The 20,756-nt window shown below is 42.2% G+C and overlaps 2 protein-coding genes and 1 long non-coding RNA gene across 23 annotated transcripts in view; 1 reads left to right on the forward strand and 2 right to left on the reverse strand.

Moving 5' to 3' along the window:
* Positions 1–643: 643 nt before the first annotated feature.
* LOC122571849 (regulating synaptic membrane exocytosis protein 2) overlaps positions 644–20,756 on the reverse strand; it is a 67,030-nt gene continuing 46,917 nt past the window's right edge. For 15 of the 21 annotated variants that reach the window (XR_006318271.1, XR_006318264.1, XR_006318268.1 and 12 more), the window contains 11 exons: positions 20,351–20,501; positions 19,604–19,770; positions 19,343–19,518; positions 18,726–18,963; positions 14,540–17,652; positions 14,005–14,184; positions 10,443–10,653; positions 8,422–8,636; positions 7,865–8,004; positions 6,878–7,767; positions 644–5,889 (listed from right to left, as the gene is read on the reverse strand). Coding sequence is in view for 2 of the 21 variants with exons in the window: in XM_043736084.1 (XP_043592019.1) it covers positions 5,887–5,889; positions 7,633–7,767; positions 7,865–8,004; positions 8,422–8,636; positions 10,443–10,653; positions 14,005–14,184; positions 14,540–17,652; positions 18,726–18,963; positions 19,343–19,518; positions 19,604–19,770; positions 20,351–20,501 (4,729 nt within the window). In the remaining 19 variants the exon portion in view is untranslated. Of the gene's footprint in view, positions 5,890–6,877; positions 7,768–7,864; positions 8,005–8,421; positions 8,637–10,442; positions 10,654–12,729; positions 12,911–14,004; positions 14,185–14,539; positions 17,653–18,725; positions 18,964–19,342; positions 19,519–19,603; positions 19,771–20,350; positions 20,502–20,756 lie in introns of those variants that run through there. The other 6 variants (XR_006318261.1, XR_006318267.1, XR_006318263.1 and 3 more) reach the window with 6 other exon arrangements.
* The window catches only part of LOC122571857, a 47,712-nt gene continuing 39,754 nt past the window's right edge, over positions 12,799–20,756 (forward strand). Inside the window, exon 1 of the long non-coding RNA XR_006318277.1 lies at positions 12,799–12,925. This is a non-coding gene — a long non-coding RNA (uncharacterized LOC122571857). The remainder of the gene's footprint in view (positions 12,926–20,756) is intronic.
* LOC122571855 (putative uncharacterized protein DDB_G0275629) lies at positions 12,917–13,998 on the reverse strand. The gene has a single exon (XM_043736095.1). It carries the CDS (start codon positions 13,093–13,095, stop codon positions 12,931–12,933), a length of 165 nt encoding a protein of 54 aa, XP_043592030.1. The 5' UTR covers positions 13,096–13,998; the 3' UTR covers positions 12,917–12,930.

A 20,756-nucleotide genomic window follows, 5' to 3' on the forward strand; every position in this document is an offset into this window, starting at 1 on the left:
TTGTTCTTATTATATAGTTATTCTTTTTGTTCAACATATTTTGTGTATTTTTATCGTAATCGTTAACGAACACGCAATCACTAATACCGGTTTAACGCGCTAATAAATAGGTAAAACAAATTGTGCATGGAATCTTTAAATACAAATTCAAATTTTATAACTTAATGTCTTTCTAGAGTTTAGTTTTATGTGTTACTTTATATTAACAGAAAATGGGATTTAGTAGGGAAGAGGGAGAGAGAATTAAAACAAAAAAGAATCTTAGAAAAGAACATATCAGAATGGAAATTTCAAGAACTATAGGTATATTTAAAGGAGTCGTTCTCTCAGCTTTGAATAAGGTAGCTTTATTTTGTTAAAAATATTACTGACATTATCAATTAACAGCGGAGTAACGAGTTAATCAGAAAACGATGAGATACTTTCTTTCACACATCGTGATCGTTGAATTCCGGCGGTGTCGTCTCGTACTTTACAAAAAAAACGTTCTCGTTTTGCGTTTAAAATATACATGTCTATATGCATGTGTCTCGTGTGTGTGTGTGTGTCTATGTGTGTCTGTGTGTGTTTGTGTGTGTATGTTTGTGTGTATAAGTGTGGGCCTGTGTATCGTAAAAGGTGGCTGCGATTGAAATGCGACGAGATCATTGAATCACTTTATTGTCACACGCCATGTCTGGCATCAGGGGTATCTTTTATCAGATATATTATACTGGATACAGTCACTAACGCTTTATATTAATTCATTCCGCGTAGATCCCGCCATGAACTCCTCGAATCGTAGCAGTGCTGCATTTCGAAAATTTTTTTTTCTTTTTTTTATTACCGGTTGGCCGAACCAGTGATATATACAGAACTAGGATTAAAAACGGTTTCACGTGAGGGATCTGTACCCGATTCCGTATCGATCCCAGACATTTCACCGGGGACGAAAGAAAAAGAAATCGTCGGAGGAGTTCCCGGCCGAGTTCTTTTTGTTTTCCCACGGAACGTTGTCTAATCGTATTGTTTAAATTCTTTTCGCCTTTGTATCTCTTTATCCTTTTTTGTTCTCTCTCTCTCTCTCTCTCATCTTTTTTTAACGAAAATGACGCACCTTTTTTTCTCGTGATATCCCACGCTCTCTGCCTTTCTCTCGTTCTCGCTCTCTGCCTTTCTCTCGTTCTCGCTCTCTGCCTTTCTCTCGTCCTCGCTCTCTACCTTTCTCTCTCCCTCGCTCTCTGCCTTTCTCTCTTCCTCGCTCTCTCGCCCGTACTCCTCCGTGTTCCTTTTCGAAATAAATTCGGACAGATTTCGTCTCGTACAGATAAATTAGAAACCGTTTCGGGCGGTAAAACGCGCGCTATTCGAACGGTATGAAGTTTGCCTCATCGATATTCGAGAATCGGTGTCCGCGTGATCGTACGATCGATAGCGTGCGTCGATTACGTCGCGAGCGACACTTGCGGCGGACTACGTGAATCAGAAGTATGCATCCGGAAGTCGCGTGATTGAGGCATTTGACAAATGTCTGTTTAAGTATTTCTGAGTTCCGTCGAAACGATCTTATTCAGTGCGATTATTACATGTTCGTTTGTGCACGACTTGACCGAAATTCAGTGTAAATGTGACGAATTCGAGGCACGTGATCGATCGAGATACCGTTCGACGCGATTACAGGAACACTTCTATGCTACGCTGGATCGTCTCTACGAATTTTTTAAGTAAGTAATGAATTTCATTGTAAAGAAATCGTTGACAATGTCCCTCTGTTTTTTGTCTTATTTCCCTGCTTCTCTTCCTTTCTTTCTTTCTTTCTGTTCTCGCACTCGTTCTTCCTCGCATACCCTATATCATAATCGTAAACCTAAATTGGCTCTCTAAATTTGACAAAAGTGGTACCCCTTGGCTCTCAGATTTTCTGCATTCCGTGTAAATCTTATTATTTACTCATTCTATCTCTCTTTGCGTTTAATTTATTTTCTCTTTTTTTTTCTCAATATGACGCCCCCTTCTATCTCGTATCAGCCATTATTTTTTATTCGACTCGATTATATTTGTTCGAAAGTATTTCTCTTCTTTTTTTTTTGTCTCCCTTCCAACCCTCTTTTTCGTTTTCGTTTAAGTTAATTTGTAAGTATATAGGTACAAAGTTGGATATTAATTTGTTCGTTTCCGTAGTTAATACTATTTGTATGTATATGTGTATATATAATATATATGTGATTCACGATGCGTGTTCGATCCTAAGATTGAGCATGCCTATGTACAAATGGGCATGGCAAGAGTGTGAAAATTAACAAGCTTCACCTTGGCTCCCTTCGCGTTGTTCCTCCACTTGCATTGTTTTTCTTCAGCAACACTTGACGATTTTCAAAGCAAATAGTAAATAAGTCATACGCTTATCACATTTTAGTTTAGAGAGAATAGAATTTTCTTTACTTTTATTGAACATATTTTTTAATAAAATAATTTAAAAGATACTCAAATAAACAAATAGCAAATAAAAAATTGATGCTGCGAAGAAAGTCAAGGTAGAAATTAGATCAAAATTACGTTAAATGAAACACAATATATCTGATTTATCATTCTTCACATCTAGCCAGCTGGTTTTCGCTTCTGATTCCCTTCAAAATTTCTAGCGCAATTTCCTACGAGAATTTGCCGATGTTCTTGTCATAGTTCTCCGAATTACTTTATCGATGTTATTATATTAAAGTAAACCCGTTTTCTTTTTCCTCGCGCTTTTGCTCCTTCTCTCGTTTAGAATTTCTTAAAACCGGCTACTAATTATAAAGGTCCTACGTTTGTATAGGATATGCAGTATTTTATATCGTAAGCGTTAATAGTATCGCAACGATAAGATCTTCGCGAAACTTTTTCGTACAATTTAACACATAACAAATATGCTATAACAAATATTAAAGGAGAGAATAAAAACGTTCAAACTACTTTAATTTCATCGAATTGAATTTTTGTACGCTATCATTTCATTTACGAATGAAATATGAATTAATAAAGGAAAAAAAAACGATAATAATTCCAACGACATGAAGGTCGAACGAATTTCGCGAAGGATCTTACAACTGCAAGTAACCAGCGGATTACAAACTGAACGTATTACATAATTCGTCTTGTATATTTTTCCCCCTTATCAAGTGTTAGCCACTAATACAGAGTTTATACTTTGCTGTGTGATTAATTATGTAGTCATTGTTCCAAGAGCCTACTAATATAAGTCATGCACTTGCAAAATGTTTTATTTAGAAATTGTCTTACAATAGTAATTTTTTTTCTTCGTTTCTTCACTTGATAGTTTACATTACACGTCGTCGTGTCTGATAGAGCTCTACGTTTGGTTTGTATCTTTTTTTTTATCTCCACGAGTAAAAAAGCTTCTTTTTTTCGTTTTTTTTTATTCCCATGCTGCACGTTCTGTCCACTAATTCAAGCATGTTATAGATATGATAAGATACCGCCTCTTTTTTTATACATTCTCCACTTAATAATGGTCGATCGATTACCCGGTTACCAGATGGTTCCTCCTATCTATAGAATTCGCCGCAAAATAATCGAGTTTCTCACTATTTCGTCCATCCCGTCTCTGTTTCATTCTCGATACTAAGCCCTTATATCGTGATTACGTTTCACTGTTCTGCTCTTGCTTTGGACTCTATAGAATTTTGTAGAAATTTCGCGTGGCGATAGTGGATAATATGGCAGAGTGCAATGACAAGAAGAAAATGAGAATCGTCGCGAGAAAATTGAAAGCACAGTAGCGTGACATCGAATTTTATAAGCGTAGACAATTTCAAGATATCGATGTCGAAGTCACTGACTTAGAAAAACTTGGAAATACTAATTTTAATATCTGAAATGTTCTATTTGAGCATCATAAAGAAAAGGGGATATTGATATTAAAAAAAAAAATAATAAATTCGTTGGCAAATTTTAAACCCCTGCATGGTATCAAAGTAGCTATTCTGCGGTATCTCCGAAAGAAAAACGGTGACTCTATTTCAGTGACGTCGATCAATATCGAAGGAGAGTACCTTTTAAAGAGTAACAAACGAGAAGTGAAGCGATGTAAGGGAACGAACTGAATTTCTCGTGATAAAAATGGACGACCACAGGTAATTATATTTCTTACCGAATGTATACGTGCAATCCAAAAGCAGAGCGTATTAGTATTTTGTTCGAAGCAGTTAAATTCGCAGGTTATTTCTAATCTTCGACTCGAGTAATTCCCCTTTTTCTTATTTGTCTTTGTAATTAATGATTCTTTTTCTCGTCTTCTTCCCCGGTTATTCTTTCTCTATTCCCATTTTTCTTTCCCTTTTTTCTTTTTTTTTTTTTCTTGTAAAGAGAATTTACATGTTGCAAGCACAATCAGCGAAAAGAAAATCACGTTCGTTAATCAAGTGTTTAATGCTATAGATATTCTCTACGTACACGTGCATGCTCATCGAATTGTGTTCACAAGTGACCAGACAAATGCACAGACAAAGATCGAACACATAACATGAGAATTAAGAGATATAAAATCGATTGTGAGTTTCACGATCGTTCGCCTCGTTCGTTGCCCGAGGTCGAGCGTCGTTTCACGCTTCCTTTCCCGAAAGGTTCGTCAGCAGTGTGTATCGCGCGGTACACGGTTTCCGCGGCGAGTCCCGCGACGAAACGAGACGCGAATTTCACGGACGTCGTGTCCGCTGTATGCAAGAATTACGTGGGCGGTTCGTTCAGTAAATATTCACGTTAAAAAAACGAGCGTTCCGTTGAAAGTCGAGTGCAAGTTGATAAAGAGAATAAAAGATTCTAAATTGTACACGGCTGTCCCCTTACGCGTAAACATCCGATTCGTGAGGTTTTTCGACAATTAAATAAAAACTAACAGAATCACAATATATGACAGTCGATATAGTTAGCATTTTACTTCTCTCCTTCTTTCTCACGCACACACGCACACGTACTCTCTCGCGCAAAATAGTTGAAGATGGGCTACTTTAACGTTCAACAACAATTCGCTAATTCATGATATTTCTCGGCCTCGTTCCCGTTCGCCTCGCGACGCCTTCGAATTCGCGGCCGATTTCGACGGATCAAACGCGACACAAGACTCGACGAATATTTTCTTCGTCTCGAGCTCTATTTTCTTGATCGTGGTAGTAAAAATCAATATGGAGCGCGGGTGGTGCCGCGATGCTCGAAATCGCGAGGGCAACGGGACAACGAGAACGCGACGGTCAAGGCAATTGTTCATCATTTTGTAAACACCTGCGCGCATACGTATCGCGAATTCATATATATGTATATATATCATTGTTATAATATTTACAATAAATAATATACGCTCTCTCTCTCTCTTTCTCTTCCTTTCTCTCTCTCTCTCTCTCTCTCTCGCTCTCTCGCTCTCTCCCTCTCTCTCGCTATCTTGACGATGATATTTCTTGGCTAAAAACTTTGACAACGAGTTCCAAGTATATTTATCTGTTGTTTTTCTTCTTTCAATATATCTTTTTGTTTTTTAATTTGTTCATTTGATTGTTCTTTAAATGCGACTGTCTTTTTTTTTTGCTGTATTTCTGAAAATCGTCACTGGCGTCAACACTCGGAGCGTCCTAAATTATGTACAAATATTATTTGAAATGTCTATCGCGAATACGCGAAACGGTAATATTACTTAAAATTTCGTTAGTGGTTCGTGACGATGATTCATAATGTTCGCGTCACATCACCGTTCGTTACGACGTTTACCATTTTCAACAAATTTCACCACTTCACTGCTTTTCTCGTTCTTCCTTTCACTTCAACATCGAACATCGAAACACCGTTCGGCACCCCTTTCTCATAGCACACCACGTTGAAATTCGTATCGATCTCGTATCGAGTATCTCTGCGTTGCTTTCACTGTAAAGAAAACGAGAGGTACAGATCAGTCGAGCGTTCGATTCCAGGTGCAGTAATATCCATAGAAACATCGTATATAAGAGGAACAATGAGAAGTAGATAAACGATGGAAATAACTACAAGTCGTATGTACACAGTTAAAAATAAGAATTCAGATTGGGAGAAGAGGTGTTGCATTTATTGGGATATCACTCGGTATATCACTTTGGATCGTTGGGATCCTTGATATTTGTAGGAAACATTGAAGAAAACTTGAACAGGGGACTCCGAATACGGCAGACTTACCTTTGCATATCTTTCATTTTTTCAACGAGACATTTATTTTACAAAATCGGGCAGGTTCCACCACATTGGAATGAAAATTGTTGAAAGAGGTTGCGAAATAGAAGTGCAATACTGTGCAGAATTCCAGATTAACAAAGTAACACACGTAATCAAGCAATATCAGGTTGTCTACAGATACTCGTGGCTGCGAGTATAATGGAAAAAGAAAAGGAAAAGAAAGAACAGCGAGAGATTGCGAAGTGACACTTTCAGGAGAACAGACACAGGTATTTCGCAGTAAAAAATTTAGACGAAAAAAACGAGCTGAAAGAGTTGTACGAATTGGCGAATGCTCAGAGAAACAAACGGATAAAAAGACAGAGAAACGGCGACGAAGTTTCGATTCTGGATCGGCAGAATGTTTGGCGCGTGTTCGTCATTGAATTATCGTCACTTCGTTGCCGTCGAGGAACAAGTTGGCCACCAAGACAGAGAATTTAGAAGGCAGTAGGGTAATTTCAGTGTAAAACGAAGACACATGGGGAATTTTTAACAACACACGTCCATAGACTTCACGTGGATACTTCAAAAATATTTCAACCAATTTAAGCTTCTCAAACTTTTTACGAAGTTTGGAGAATATGAAATAACTATGGGATCTAGTATCCATGTGAAATCGTTCGAATCAATTATTTAGGAACGATGCGTTGATCTCAGTGCGTACCTAAAACTATCTGGCGCTCCCGGAACATGGCTGCTATCTCTACATCTAGTCTACATAAAGACTAGTGGCTCATCTGATATGCCGTACATGATATGTGATGTGCTAGTGGTGTTTCTAGAAAGACATGTCCTCTCGTACGACCTTTCACACTTTTCCCATTCTCGCGGTTACCTTGCAAATAAAACACACTTTTCTCGTTTTGTTCAACAACACGAACTCACTTGCCCAATATAGCCACGCAAACTCTTCTCTCTCTATATTATATAGTTCTTCTCGTTACTGACATCGATCGTAACTGACTTTTCTTTTACCGTATTCAGAGCCGACGGTCTATCGATAAATCGTTCTCAAATTTCGAACGTTAATACACTAATATCTTTACAATGGGGAACAATGGAACGGACATGTATCGCGAGAAATCTCCATGAAAATCTTTGTCAATTTTACTTATAATGAACGCGTTTTATTCTTTTTTTAAACGATCTTTGAATATTTGCAAACAACTATTATATATGGATTCACTTTGAAAAAGGAAATGTATACGTTATATGGACAAACGCGATTAATAATATACTCGATACCTTCTTTTTTTGACTTTTTTCTTACTCTTTCCGTCGGGAATTAAAAGAAGCTCGTGCCACCGTCGGATTACACGTAAAGAGAATACTAGATGGAAGAGCTCTTTAAATCTTAAAGGACTCTAAGGACGTGGCCGAGGATCGACGGGATAAAGCTAAGGATGGAGGTCCACTGACCAGGGATATGTTGCCAAACAGCTTATACCACCCGAACACCATCTCATTGAGGTTCAGTTCGTCCAACACGATCTGCGCAATGCCCATGAACACTTTTCTCCCTTCTAATCGGCCGTAATCACCCCACACTGTTACCTAGAATCACGTAGAAGACACAAAACCGATAAATCGATATTCTAAACCGACTAGAATCTTGACAGATATAAAACGAAAGTAATTTATAATTAAATACCTGCAGTATACAACCCCGGCAATTTTCTCTAAAGGATAACGGCTGCTGGTAAAACGGGTCCAACGTTTTTCTGGCTGCCATCGTTTTCGCTTTCGCGATACATTTCTTTCCGTTCACCAAGTAAACTTTCACGTAGGAAGCTAAAATAGTGGGAAAAGTCACAACTGATAGATGGTAATTCAATTTACTGGATCAGTGTTCTCAAAAATTGTGGAAGGGTTGCTAATACTAGAACCAGTAGAATTCGTAATTTTTTTAGAGAAATTTTATATATTTACACGAGTCAATTTTAGAGATTTTCTTTGATCTTAAATGTGTAGAGTATGTGGATAAAAACTTACCTTTTCTCTTGTGCTATACATTTCTTCGCTAGCAAATTGTATAAATTTATATCAGTGCGTTATTGAATTTATTAGTGCATTATTGAAATATACGTATTTTTTCATACACGATTAGCTTGCTTTTGGTGCCTTAGTTTTATATCTTAGTCATCGGTAGTTCTAGTATTAGGAAGGCCCCCGACACAAATAGAACCAGTGCAAGGATTGGCAACGAACCTGGAATGGCTTTAGTGCCCTGTTTCGGTTTAAGATCTTTGGCACGTATGACCTCCACTTCAAGGTAGCCTTTCTTCTGGGTGAGCGAAAGCTGGATCGCGCCAAGGCAGCGAGCACCAAGTGCCTGCCTTCCGACCACTTGGCCAGGCCCAAGATCTTCGATGAAATCTCTCAGTTGGCCGGTTTCGCCTGTCATTCGTAGACTGGGAGACCAACTGCAGTTCCCAAAATCAAACGTTTAGTGGTCGATGAAGGTCTCTGAAGTATGTCAGTAAAATTCAGGGTAAAAATTGAAAATAAAATACAGGACAAACGGGGCTAACAGAAAATTTCGAGGGAAGTTCGATTCACAACATCGTAAATCGATGATATACATGTATATGTGTATGTATTCATCGATAGATCATGATTATTCGTTCGTATCGATGCTTTCTTCAGTTCGTTACTTTGATCGAGTTGATGACGATCGAACGTAAAAGGGAGGGGATTAAATAAACGAATCGTTAAGAGATCGTTCCGCGGGAGCGAGGGACGATTCTCGCAAGTCTTCGACGGAAGTGCGGAAAGAGAGAGCACACCTCATTCAATTTTAGACAAGAAGAACTCACGCTGCGAGTATAGTGTTGGTGTAGCGAGTAAATATATATAGTGTACGAAGAAAATTGTAAGGTTGGAGAACGTAGCAGGCTATCGGTGCATGCAGACCATTCTATGGGCGAGTTACCATACCAAGTATAATATCCTTCAACAATAATCAGCTGTCTCCTTTGTCATCGTACGTCTACCACTTACGGTTACGTGTAGTTTCTGATTATTGTTGAATCGACTAATTGTACTATGTCTATTCATGCTACTTTGATACTTAATCCAGAATAATTGTTCTTAACTTACGGTTCAGGATTACCTTTCGCTGTCTTATTGTCTAAAATCTGCCCCTATTTACTGGAACGCTTTATCGTCCTTGTTGCTATATCGTATGAAATGAAAGATTTTAATGTAGGACGTTGGGGTTGTTTTATTTCTAGTACATTAACCTTTTCGTGTGTTATCCTGATAATTTTTTTAGGAGTAAAGAATTAGTCGGGATATATTATATGTATACTGCGCTTGATCGTTGAAAAATAACGTTTACCAGAATATTGGGGATTCGTAGATATAGATAATTCTACGGTCGTATATTTAAGATGGAATATGTAGGATTTTATGGATAGAAATATCTGTGGTAGGTGGACAAGGGAAATGATTTACAATGATGGAAACACATATATACACAGAGTGTGTGTGCGTGGTTCACATACAGTGGTGCTTTGACGTTTATTTAGCCAAGCAGTAAGCCAAGACGACGATAACATTGACAAAGGAAAATATGATAACAGCATCAAGAAACATTGATATTACATCGACATATAAAATACGAAATAAACGAAACTTAAAACGAAGAATTAAGGAACAGAAAATATGAGACATTCTTATGATGTGCTTCCATTTCTGGTTCTTCCAAGTTCCTCCTTTTTTCATGACTAATTACATCAACCAAGGGGTAAAAGAATCGCTTGTCGATACAAAGGAAAATGATATGGGTGTAAAAAGAAGGAAGGGGTAAAAAGCATGAATGAGCAAAACATCAATGCTGGGCATACACATCAGCTCAATCACACGTCGAAAGACAAAACGATCCACGTTTCACGTATCGCGATCTCCTGTGCAGTAAACAATAAAAAGGTTATCCGAGGAGCACGGTGAAAGTAGAAACGGAAAGACAGAGTCAGACAGAGAAGTCAGAGAGTCATTAGCAGGGTTAATCCAACACTCGGAATTTCTGAGTCAGCGAAATTACCGATCTACTCTCCTTTCGGTACATTTAAAGCTCACGAAGTAACCCTGCTGGAAAGATAGTAGATAGTTTTTGAAAAAGTAGAAGACAGAGTAGACAGAGAAGAAGAAAAAGTTTTGAAAGAGACAGACAGCAAGGAGTCTCGCAGTTCCGGCTGCAGAATCGGTCGGTGGAGGCCACTACTTACGAGCTTCCTTCGGAACTAGAGATCGAGTTGAGACTTCCGGCTGTGTCACTGGCCAACGATCCCGACTGTTTCCCGGATTCAAAGCGTTGATAGGGTACGATCTCCTCGGAACGCTGTATGCTGCTCGGCGTGCTGTTGCGTTTCCGGCTCGATAAACCGGCGCGTGCCTCCGCGACACCGCTTCCGACGAAGATCCCGCCGATACCGCACTCTGCGTTGTAAATCAAACAAGAAACAACCGCTAAAGCTATGATCTTTCATTGTGATTCCCGCATCGCGTCCGCCGCAGCCCTTTTCTCTCTCATCCAGCTTCAGGTGGTCGCCGTGCGTTTCTCTTTCGATTATTTTTACCACAACGAATCTAGCTCTCTTTCTTTCCCTTTCGTTCGCTCATTCTCACAGTACCCTCTCTTCCTTTTTTTTCGTTCACCGTTCGTTCGAATTTTCTCTCATAACGAAAATCGAGGAAATGATAAGAGAGAATACACATGTACACCTGGATGAAATTCTGACTATGTGAATGAAGTCGATGAAGGTTTTGGAAGATAGACAAGTAAAGGAAAGGTGCTTTCAGATCGGTTAACTACTACGTAGCTCGTGGAAAAAGACTTCGATGGCCTGTATGCTCGAATCGGTCTTTCAAAGTCCATGATATCAATGACGATTCCGTGGTACAAGGCCTGCGAAAGATCTCGTTCCTCGATGGGGTTAAACTCCTGCTCTCTGGAAGAAAGAATACGATAGGGCAATGATTAACAGCTGACGGAAATTCAAAAGCCCCCTGACTCTGTTGTGTGGTCGCACCTGCAATCAGAAGCGCGCAGAAAGCGTCACAAGCTAAATTTTTGTAAGTGTATCATCAACAAAACGTCACATCTATAGTTCTGCTATAGGAAAATTCGCTGCAGCTATGTATATATATATATGTATGTATATTCATACAGATGTATTTGCGTGTTGTGTTCGTGTAACACAGAAGTGTACAGAAGGGTTTAATCCTACGAAGACTCGTTCGTTTCTCTCTGAACATCTACGGTGTAAGCGAGTATTTCACATTTGCTCGCGTTTCGCCGAACTTTCGAGAAGTACATAAGTGTCGACAGGCAAAATGTACAAGACTCGTGTGCTGCAATCAACGAACCTGTTTTGCTTTGTAACGAAAAAGAAATAAAAAGAACAAAAATAATATCGAGATATACGTATATCCATGTATATATATGCACGTATATGTAGAAATATGCGCATGAAAACACTGCATCGCTCGAAGACATCAAGAAACGAAAAGCCGTAGTGGGTGAAGTAACCTTCACCAGTAAGCACGTATCAACAGCGGCTTCTAATAAAATAAACGACAACGAATCAGGTGGTCAACTTACCTACCGTCGTGTGTAAGTCTCGATGGTAATCGAGATTCGCAACAAGTTGACCACATGTTTCATCTATAAGTTGAAAAGCTATACAAAACAGATAGACAACGCGACGTATTGCCAGCATCAATCTTTGGCCGGCGTTTTAGCTACAGAGTCACGAATAAGACAGTCCGACATGAACAAATATACTTGAGCAGCTAATACGTAAGGTTCTTGAGATACAACCTGTTTCTTCTCGATAGAACTGGATGAACAACTTCATCGAGCTCTACACAGCTCAGGAAACTCGTGCAAACGTTCATCTAAAAGTTACGTATCGCTACTACGTAGAAACAGTCTCTACGATCTATGGGAAGTGATTTGTGAATCGTTTCGCGACTATTTGGAGGACCGTGCAACCTCGAAAATACTTTCCCCAACAATTAAATAATAATAAATAATCGCAATCCGAAGTTTGATTATTAAAAATGTCGAAGAAAGTATTTTCCAACGATAGTCACGAACAGTTTCGCGTCACTCCCCTCTCTAAAGCACAACTTCTGTCTAAAGAGGAATGTGCTGCGTGTTTTATGGTTGTTGTTGTTGTTCATAGAAATGTCGTAGACTGATCACGCTGCTGTCGTTCTTCTTGCCTCTCTGTATCTCTCTGTAACTTGTACTCACATTTCGCCGAAGGCTGCTACGACATCCTCTCGAATGGACTGCTAATTATCGTTAATAAATTTAACCGCTGAAGAATCGACAGATCTAACGCGCGTATTTGTTTCATACAACGTCTGTATAAATATATGTTAAAGAAATTCGCGTGTCGATCACACCGTGCCGAACGCTCCCACGTAACGAAAATAGGGGATTGAAATCAAAAAGGGAGAAGCAATTAAAACGGGGATGATATATTTTGCAGAGTGTGTTCGGACCTGTCCCCGTCGCCGCTACCCTCGCCGTCGCTGCTTGCGGAACTCGGTTGCCTTCCGCTCCTTCCGCTGGCCGTGTCCTCCGGCAATACTTCCTCGCTCCTATGAACTGTAAAGGAGGACTTGCCCTTCTTCCCGAATCCTAGCCGCCGTTTTCGTCCTTCGTCGCCCACGCATGTACCACCAACAGACGCACGTGGTATGTTATGGTTTTTGCGTGACGTGATATAGTATTTTTGTTGTGGTTGTTGTAGTAGTAGAAGAAGTAGTAGTAGTAGTAGTAGTAGAAGTAGTAGTAGTAGTAGTGGTAGTAGAAGTAGTAGTAGAAGTAGTGGTTGTAGTGATGGTGGTAGTAGATGTTGTTTTCATAGTAGAAGAGCGGTGAATTGTGATTTTGTTGTGTTAATTTGCATATATAGTATCGATATATGCGTGGTGCGTATGTAAAAATTTTTCTCGTGGCAGAGTTGTAGTATAATTTTTTTTTTTTTTTAGTGTTTTGTTTCGACGTTTTTGCGTAATAGTAGAGCGATCGTTTCCAGCGATCGATCGGGATGATCCGCGTCGAGTGTTGTCCCGTGACACGATCGCGCGAGCGACGATATAGCCCGCCACGATGAGAAATCGTGCAGGTGGGTGCAGATCGATGACGTGAATGGTCCCCAGCGTCGAGAGATAGTTGGTTGGTAGAAGTAAAGTGTGAATGTGTTCATGTCGAAGAGAGGCGGATAGAGATGAGGAGGGATGGCGGAGAAAACAAGAATACGATTAGAATGTACATACTGCCCCGTTTACTGGGTTTTTTGCTCTTCTACCGTGTGCTCTTGATATCGTTTGTACCGCTTCCTTCGCTCTACTTCGCGGATTCTCCCGTGGAACTCGTGAAAATCCGCTTTTCGATCGTCACATCTTGTCACGTGTGATGTGAACGAAGCGTACAAATTTTTAATCAAATAATCTTCTTGAAATTGACGAGAAAAATATAGCGAGAGCACACGTAGGTCTACTCACTAATGGCGCTAAACTAATGCTATGCTATTATTCGAGGAACTATCGATATATTACAAAGAAACTGACTACATTAAGATGCCAGATAGAAAGAAGAGACAGAGAAGATAGTCTAGAAATCGCGCGAGAATAATATGAATGCGAAATAGAAAAACGTCTTCACGCGACCGCTCTCGAACTTATCGAATTTCCCGAACAAAGTAGCAATACACCGCACGCAACGTTTAAAATGTGAAATTGGAAGAAACGACTAGTGTGACGATGTGTTACCTGTGGCGGACAGCTGACTGGTGCTGTTACTCTTCTTCCCGAGACCTGACTGATACTGCACCGCGCTTCCGCCACCGCTGCTACTTCCGCTTCCGCTTTTACTGCCGGGCGAACTCTTGCGACCCCTCCTCGAGGAGTCCTCCACGTTCAAACCGATCGCCGTATCGCTCAAACTACCGTCTAATAAACAAACGTCGCGTGAACACGAAAATAATAAAAAGAGAAAGAATCTAGAAGAGTAGAATTAGGAAATTAACGCAGATATGCCGATGGTTGAACGATGATTATCGCAGCATCGTTAGGCTGTCCAATAAAAAAAATTACTTCCATTCAAAGTACACTCGATTAGACTTCAAATAAAGAGAAACCCTCGCTATGTAGAAAAATATTTTACACGATAATTTGGGCATATCTGTATTAATCACTTCCTAAATTTCTAAACTACAATTTTCCTAATGAAAATTCCTAAAAATAATCTTCCGAAAAAAAATAATGCCTCTAAATTTAATTTCAAAGAGAGATCGCAGAAACTTACCAACTTTCTCGTCCTGTGGCGCGTCGGTATTACTAAGACTCCTGGTGAACTGACCCCTTTTATGGTCGTCGTGCTCGTTATCGCCTGGCTGGGTCCTGGACGGCTTCTCGTACGAGCCCGACTGACTGTACTCGCTGCTTTCGGGCATGGAGGAGGATCGGCGATCCCGCGCGTCGTCACGTTGTTGGTTAACGGCGGCGGAGGCATCGTCGGCGGTGGTTTTTTTCCGCGAACGCCGTCGAGTCGACGACGTTGGGGACGACGACGAGGTGACAGCGGTATCGGTGAAGTTGTCGCGCCGCGACAGTTTCGTGTTTCGTGAGGTTTCGTGGTGATCGACGGCCCGTGGGTGGTAGTTTTTAGTAGTGTCGGAGGTAGCGGTTTGGGAATCAAAGAGACTTGAATTAGCGTTACCGGGGTGGGGTGCTCGGTTACGAGGCCTACGCGGATCGCACGGGCCAAATCCGCAGTTCTCGCTGCACTGGCTCTCGCTCTCCATCGAGTACTCGTAGTACTCGAGGGTGTCGCTGATCGCTACGTTCCTCTTACTACCCTGCTGCTGTTGTTGACTCGGATGCTGCTGGGCTTGCTGATGACGTTGTTGCTGCTGCCTCTTCTCGAGTAGCTCGAGATCCCTAGGCTCCGGACAGCTGCTATTTCGTCTACGGTACCTATGTCTCGATTCTACCGAAGGTCTCCTCTCTTCGCTCTTTCGCGAGAACGAGCCAGACCTACCTAATTCGTACGACATCGCTAATTCTCGACACTCCGGACAACTAGTTTTTCGCCTACCGCGATACTGCGACGACGATCGCAGTGATCCCGACCTAGCCAGTTCGTATGGTTCCCGATAATCGCGAGTCTGAACGTTTTCGTAGTCGTATCTTGAGTCTACGTAACCATCGCGAACCTGTTCCCCGTCGTAGTAGCCCGATCTAATATCATCGCTAACCACCGTGCCCGTTACGTTCTTCTGACGGAAACAGTCCGCGCACACGACCGTCTCCATCGAACCGAAATCCTCGTCCGAGTCCAGAATAAAGTTCGTACTTCTTTCTTCGTCTTTTCTTCGTGGAGGATCGTAGTATCGGAGCTCTCTAGCTTCGGGGCAGCTGCTATTCCTTTTGCGACGATACAGACGTCTGGCTCTTTCCGCTCTGTCCGACGAACTCAATTCCTCGTCGGAACGTAAGATCGGCGTAGATTCTGCTCGTTGCAGCATCATTCGCTTGCTATCGGATAAACTCGGTACGGTTAACGTGCCCCTCGTGCTCGATATCGTATCTCGATACGGTAAGTTCTCGTAGACACCCGTACTAACTTCTCTGCTTCCCCTTCTACTTCTCCTCTTTCTCCTTCGTGGCAGCGTGTTATCTTGATAAGCGTCGGCTCCAACACACTCTGGGCCGCTGTGCGCTTGATAATCGTACTCCTCCGCGGAACGATAGTCACGATAATCACCGATGTAGTCAGCATCAACGTACTGCGACGATCTTTTCTTACGTCTACTACTTCGACTGCTGTCTCTTCTTCTATAGTAATCGTCCTCGTACATTTCTGCGTTGGTTCTTGGAATATTTTCATCCTCGTAATCGTACAACCGGTGGTCGTATTCGTCGACGTTCCCTCTGTCGATAAACCCTTCGTCGTATTCGATATCCCAGTTGTAACCATCGTATCCGTTCTGCAGATACGATTCGCTGCTTTTCCTTCTTCTTCGAGAACGACCGCTAGTTCTCTGATTGTCGTAGTGCTCTAAATCCGAGGCTGCGCGCATCGAAGAACAAGTAATGTCCCTGTCCGTGCCGTACTTCTCCGCGGATGACAGCGCCTCGTCGATACTGCAGTAAATGTGCTCGTTAGCCGGGTCGCAGATATCGCTGTCGAGATTCTTCGTTCGTTTCTTGGATATGTCTCGACCGAACGCGGAATCGTGCTCCTGGAACGTCGAGTCTCTGTATTTCCTTTTGGTGGGATCTTCACGGCCAAGGACGTTCCGCAGACCTATTTGATCGTCGCTGCTGAAGGAATTTTCCTCCGACAGTTCGTACGAATGGTAACCTTTACTGGCAAGGTCCATATCTATGTTCTGTTTGTCGAAGCGCGGCATATAAATCTCCGTCTCGCCGCAACTAAATTCAGAATCGTACCCATAGAATGGTTTGTGATCCTGCTTCAGCATGTAGTCGTAATTCTTCTCTCGATTGAGCAGAATCTTGGGCATCTTGTCGTCGCTGTTCGAGTCGAAGTACGATTTACTCTGATCGCCTAGAGCTGGTATCTTGTCGCCGTAACCGGCATCGTTAATGGCCATGTTCTTCTTCAATTTACGACGGGCGGTTCTCAGGCTGTCGTCGCTGAATATGTTGCTTGATATAGTGTCGTACTCGAAACTCTTGGCTCTACGCGAGAGCATGCCCGTGCCTAGTCCGAAACCGTAACGATCAGCGTAGGTATCGTGTAGCACGTCGTAGTCGAAGCTCCTAGCCTTCGAGAATAAAAACGATCTACGCGGCCGTAAGCTAACGTCTAGGTTCCTAATGCCGTGATCGTCCGTTAAGTCGTGCAAGCCTCTCGAGAACAAGTGGTGCCTAGATTTCGCGGTTCTGCCGGTACGATCTTGCCAGCTACGCGACCGTCTACGCATACCGGAGTCCAGTTGATAGGGCGACGAGTATCTGTCGCGAAACTTCTCGATGAGGCGATCGTTGAAGTCGACCTGAAGGCAATCCTCCACGTATATCTCCGGTATACGATTCTTAGAGCTACCGGTTAGCTCCTCTGGCTTGAGCAAGTACCCCTCGGAGACGCTGTACTCGCTGGTCTCCGGGCTGTAATATCTCAGCATGTTCTCGTCGACGGTCTGCGACCTCGTGAACGGCGTACGCATCTTTCTGTACAACGAGCGCACCACTGCGGACTTGCTCCGTACGAGGGGATGCGGGGTGGGATTGTGCTTGCTGGGGTTGTTGCTCCTGGGCTTGGTGGGATTGTTGTTCGGACAGTGACATTCGCTGCAGGGTACCCTAAGTCTGTGCCTGCGCCTATTGCGCCTAGGGGGCAGGGGCATAGGGGATATGACACCGGGTATTAAAACGTTTTTAACTGTCGGTCTGCAAACAATGTTTTTCATATAGAGTTTTAGCGCTTCTGCGGTTACATTAACGATTTCTTTTTTGAGCCCATTCTTCATTTTTTTTTAATCAAAGAAAAAAAAGACTCTACTCGCACGTTCGCGATCGATCGAACGCGTTTCTCTTCTTCCTTCTTTTTCTTAAAATATCTGCTATCTTTTTGGTTCCGTTTTCACCGGGGTTTTTTTTTTTCGCAAAATGGTTTTATTTTTATTTTCTTTTTTTGTACATAACATAGCTTTTGTTGCAATGCGATAGGTACCGAAAGAGAGAATTTGAGCCGAGAATTTTGTTGCATTTGTCACTTGCCGAACAAATATATATAAATGCAGGTTGTCTGTAGGACGTGCGACGATTGATTAGTCTCTTCGTGATTATACACACAACATACATACATATATGTAATTGTGACGTGTTTCAACGTAGGTAGACCTAGCCGTTCGACCAACGCCACGCACTAATCCCTGCTTTATTAGAATGGGACAATATTAAATGGACATTGACACAGTGCATAGGAGGTGCAGTCTAGCCAACTAAAGTAGTAGAATTCCTCGAAGAGAGCGCGGCAGGATTTTTGGGAAACCTATCAAGCAGGCGGGGGGAAATGAGATAGTGCAACTACGGGGTGTCGTTTCATTCGGCAATGTCCATTTAATTCAGGGATTATCGTCGATGAGAAGGTAAGCCATCAAATGTTCCATTCTGTGCGCGGTGTACATGGTCCATCGACGAGCATAACGATAATTTACTTGGAGGAGAAAACGGGATTACGCTATTCTGAATGAATGGACTATGAGATGAGATTAGTAGGAAGGAGAAAGGGAGAAAGAAATACGAGAGCCGAAGGGGAAAAAACGAGAAAAGAGGGGAAAAATAGAGGGAAAGGAACGCGATTTACCCGAATGTCACGTAAAAATGGTACAGTGGATGGCTGTCTCCTCTAAAGGGATACTTTCTTCTCTATGGAACTTGTCTTGCTTTGTACACTGACTTTGAAATGCAAGGTCATCGACTCGAAAATTAAAATACAATAGACATTGAGCTATACTCACATTAGTCCTCTAGAGCCACGTGGTCGTTCCGATTGCGTACTGAAGGCACTGCTCGTCACGGAGGCTATACTCTCCATATCGGAGTCACCAAGATCACCAAGTACGTCTTTGTCAGGACTTAAATTTCCCCTTCGCGGTCTGTGCATTCGATAAGGGTGACTGTGCGGCAAAGATAACGGATCCTGATCTATCGAGAGCAGATCCGAATCCGACAGTCCGCTATAGTGTCTTTCCCAACCTGAAAAATCAACGTCATTCCTATTGGGGATACACGTACTTCGTACACGTATAAATTCTAAAATATATATCCAACAACCTACAACTCCTATACAGATAAATCCTTCTCACAGATAAATTCTAATATAATCGAAAATAAAAATAGTTGCTATCAAACTGTTTCAAAATTACGGTCAATTTTACACGTCAAACGTCCATCCTCTAATAACATCCTATTACAAAGTTCATCCTGGCGTATTCACGCTAGCCAAAAATTACCGGAACAAGGTCAATTAGGAACGCGGATTTTCACGAGGTTTCATTACTGTTCTCATATCACGAGGTATTCGAAAACTTTGAAATTAATAACCCGGCGAACAAAATGGGAAAAGTGAGCTCACCTCCCGTACCCGTACTCCTGTACGTGGTATGCACCTGCCTATTGCGGTGTCTCATAAATCTCGCCCGTTCGTCGGGATCCTGAACAGCCCTTTCCTTCAGAGCCGTCGGAATCAGAGGCAATTGTCTCTTCTTCGGACTTCCGGTGGGAGTGGCTGTCGCAGACCTCGAGCTGAATCTGGAATGCGTAAAGCGAAACGTTCTCGTTTTCTGCTCTATCACGGTTTCGTTTGTGGCTCGCGTCGATAACTCATACAACATACCTGGGTGGAACGTAGCCGTGCGAGTAAAGCATGGATCTATGTTCCGGCGGAGACAGAGAGCGATGACCGGTGGGACTTTGAGACCTTCCGCGATACCGAAGGCTCGGCGAGTCCATAGGTGCTGCACTATGCGACCTGTGGCCCATCATTCCTCGATGAATATCGTCCTGGGGATTACAGATATTTAACTACGCCGTCCAGGTGTTCCGTAGGCGAAAACGAATCGATAATGCCGCACGCGAACCACGAAAGTGTCGGATAAAATAGGTGTATTTAAGTCTATACGTACTACGATCAGTTACAAATTAATAATAGTAGCAAATTGGTAAGTTACAGGTCGTGGATTGTGCACTTTTTCTTTTACGACTTTATAATTGAACGATTTACAGAAATACGAATGTGGCTCCAATATTTAAATCGTATCTGTCAGAAGAGGAAAAAAGGTTCCGTATATTGAAAAGTTAACTATGAATTTACAGCAAGTTTCAAAAAGTCACTTGATTTTGTTTGATCCTGGTTATTGTTGGTTGCCGATTACTTGTCACGTTCTTTGCTCGAGGCTTCCGCTTATTATCACAGTTGTAAGATTCAGTGCGATTTTTCAAAGACGATGACTTGCGAGATCTACATCCGACAATCTACAACGAGTACGTAAACTACGCGTTCGTCGAATGATCGTTAAATTCGCAGAAAAAGAACGTCGAGGTATTCGGTGAAAATCGGTGGAAATGACGCAGCGGGACTCACCTTGCGATAGGTCTGGTAACCAGAAATAGACGCTGGCTGATCCCGTATCATGATGGCGGCCCGTTTACGCCCCTGCGGCGACATGTCCCTTCGACTTCGATGCTCCCCGTCGATGCACAGCTCCCTTTCCGGCGGGGGACTAGAATAGTGGCTGCTCCGGCATGCGTTCATTTTTTCGCCAATTAGTGATCGTCTTGTCACGCTTAGATTACGTTAAATTATGGACGTAGGGGAAAGGCGAGTGCTGTGATCTCGCGCTAGATTACAGAGTGCATGCGGCCAGGCTGGTTCTCATTGGCGATGCTTTATCAAATATGCATTCTCTACGCTGCGCGTTGCACCGTGCCGTGGTCTTTCTGCCGACCCCTGACACACGCACGAAATGAACTCGGTTAAGCGGCAGACC

Source organism: Bombus pyrosoma, linkage group LG10 (assembly GCF_014825855.1).
Source record: "Bombus pyrosoma isolate SC7728 linkage group LG10, ASM1482585v1, whole genome shotgun sequence".
Lineage (NCBI taxonomy): Eukaryota > Metazoa > Arthropoda > Insecta > Hymenoptera > Apidae > Bombus > Bombus pyrosoma.

What these genes read in the sequence shown, in the direction of transcription:
- LOC122571855 (XM_043736095.1), bottom strand. Translation starts at nt 13,095, where the DNA reads ATGAAAACAACATCTACTACCACCATCACTACAACCACTACTTCTACT.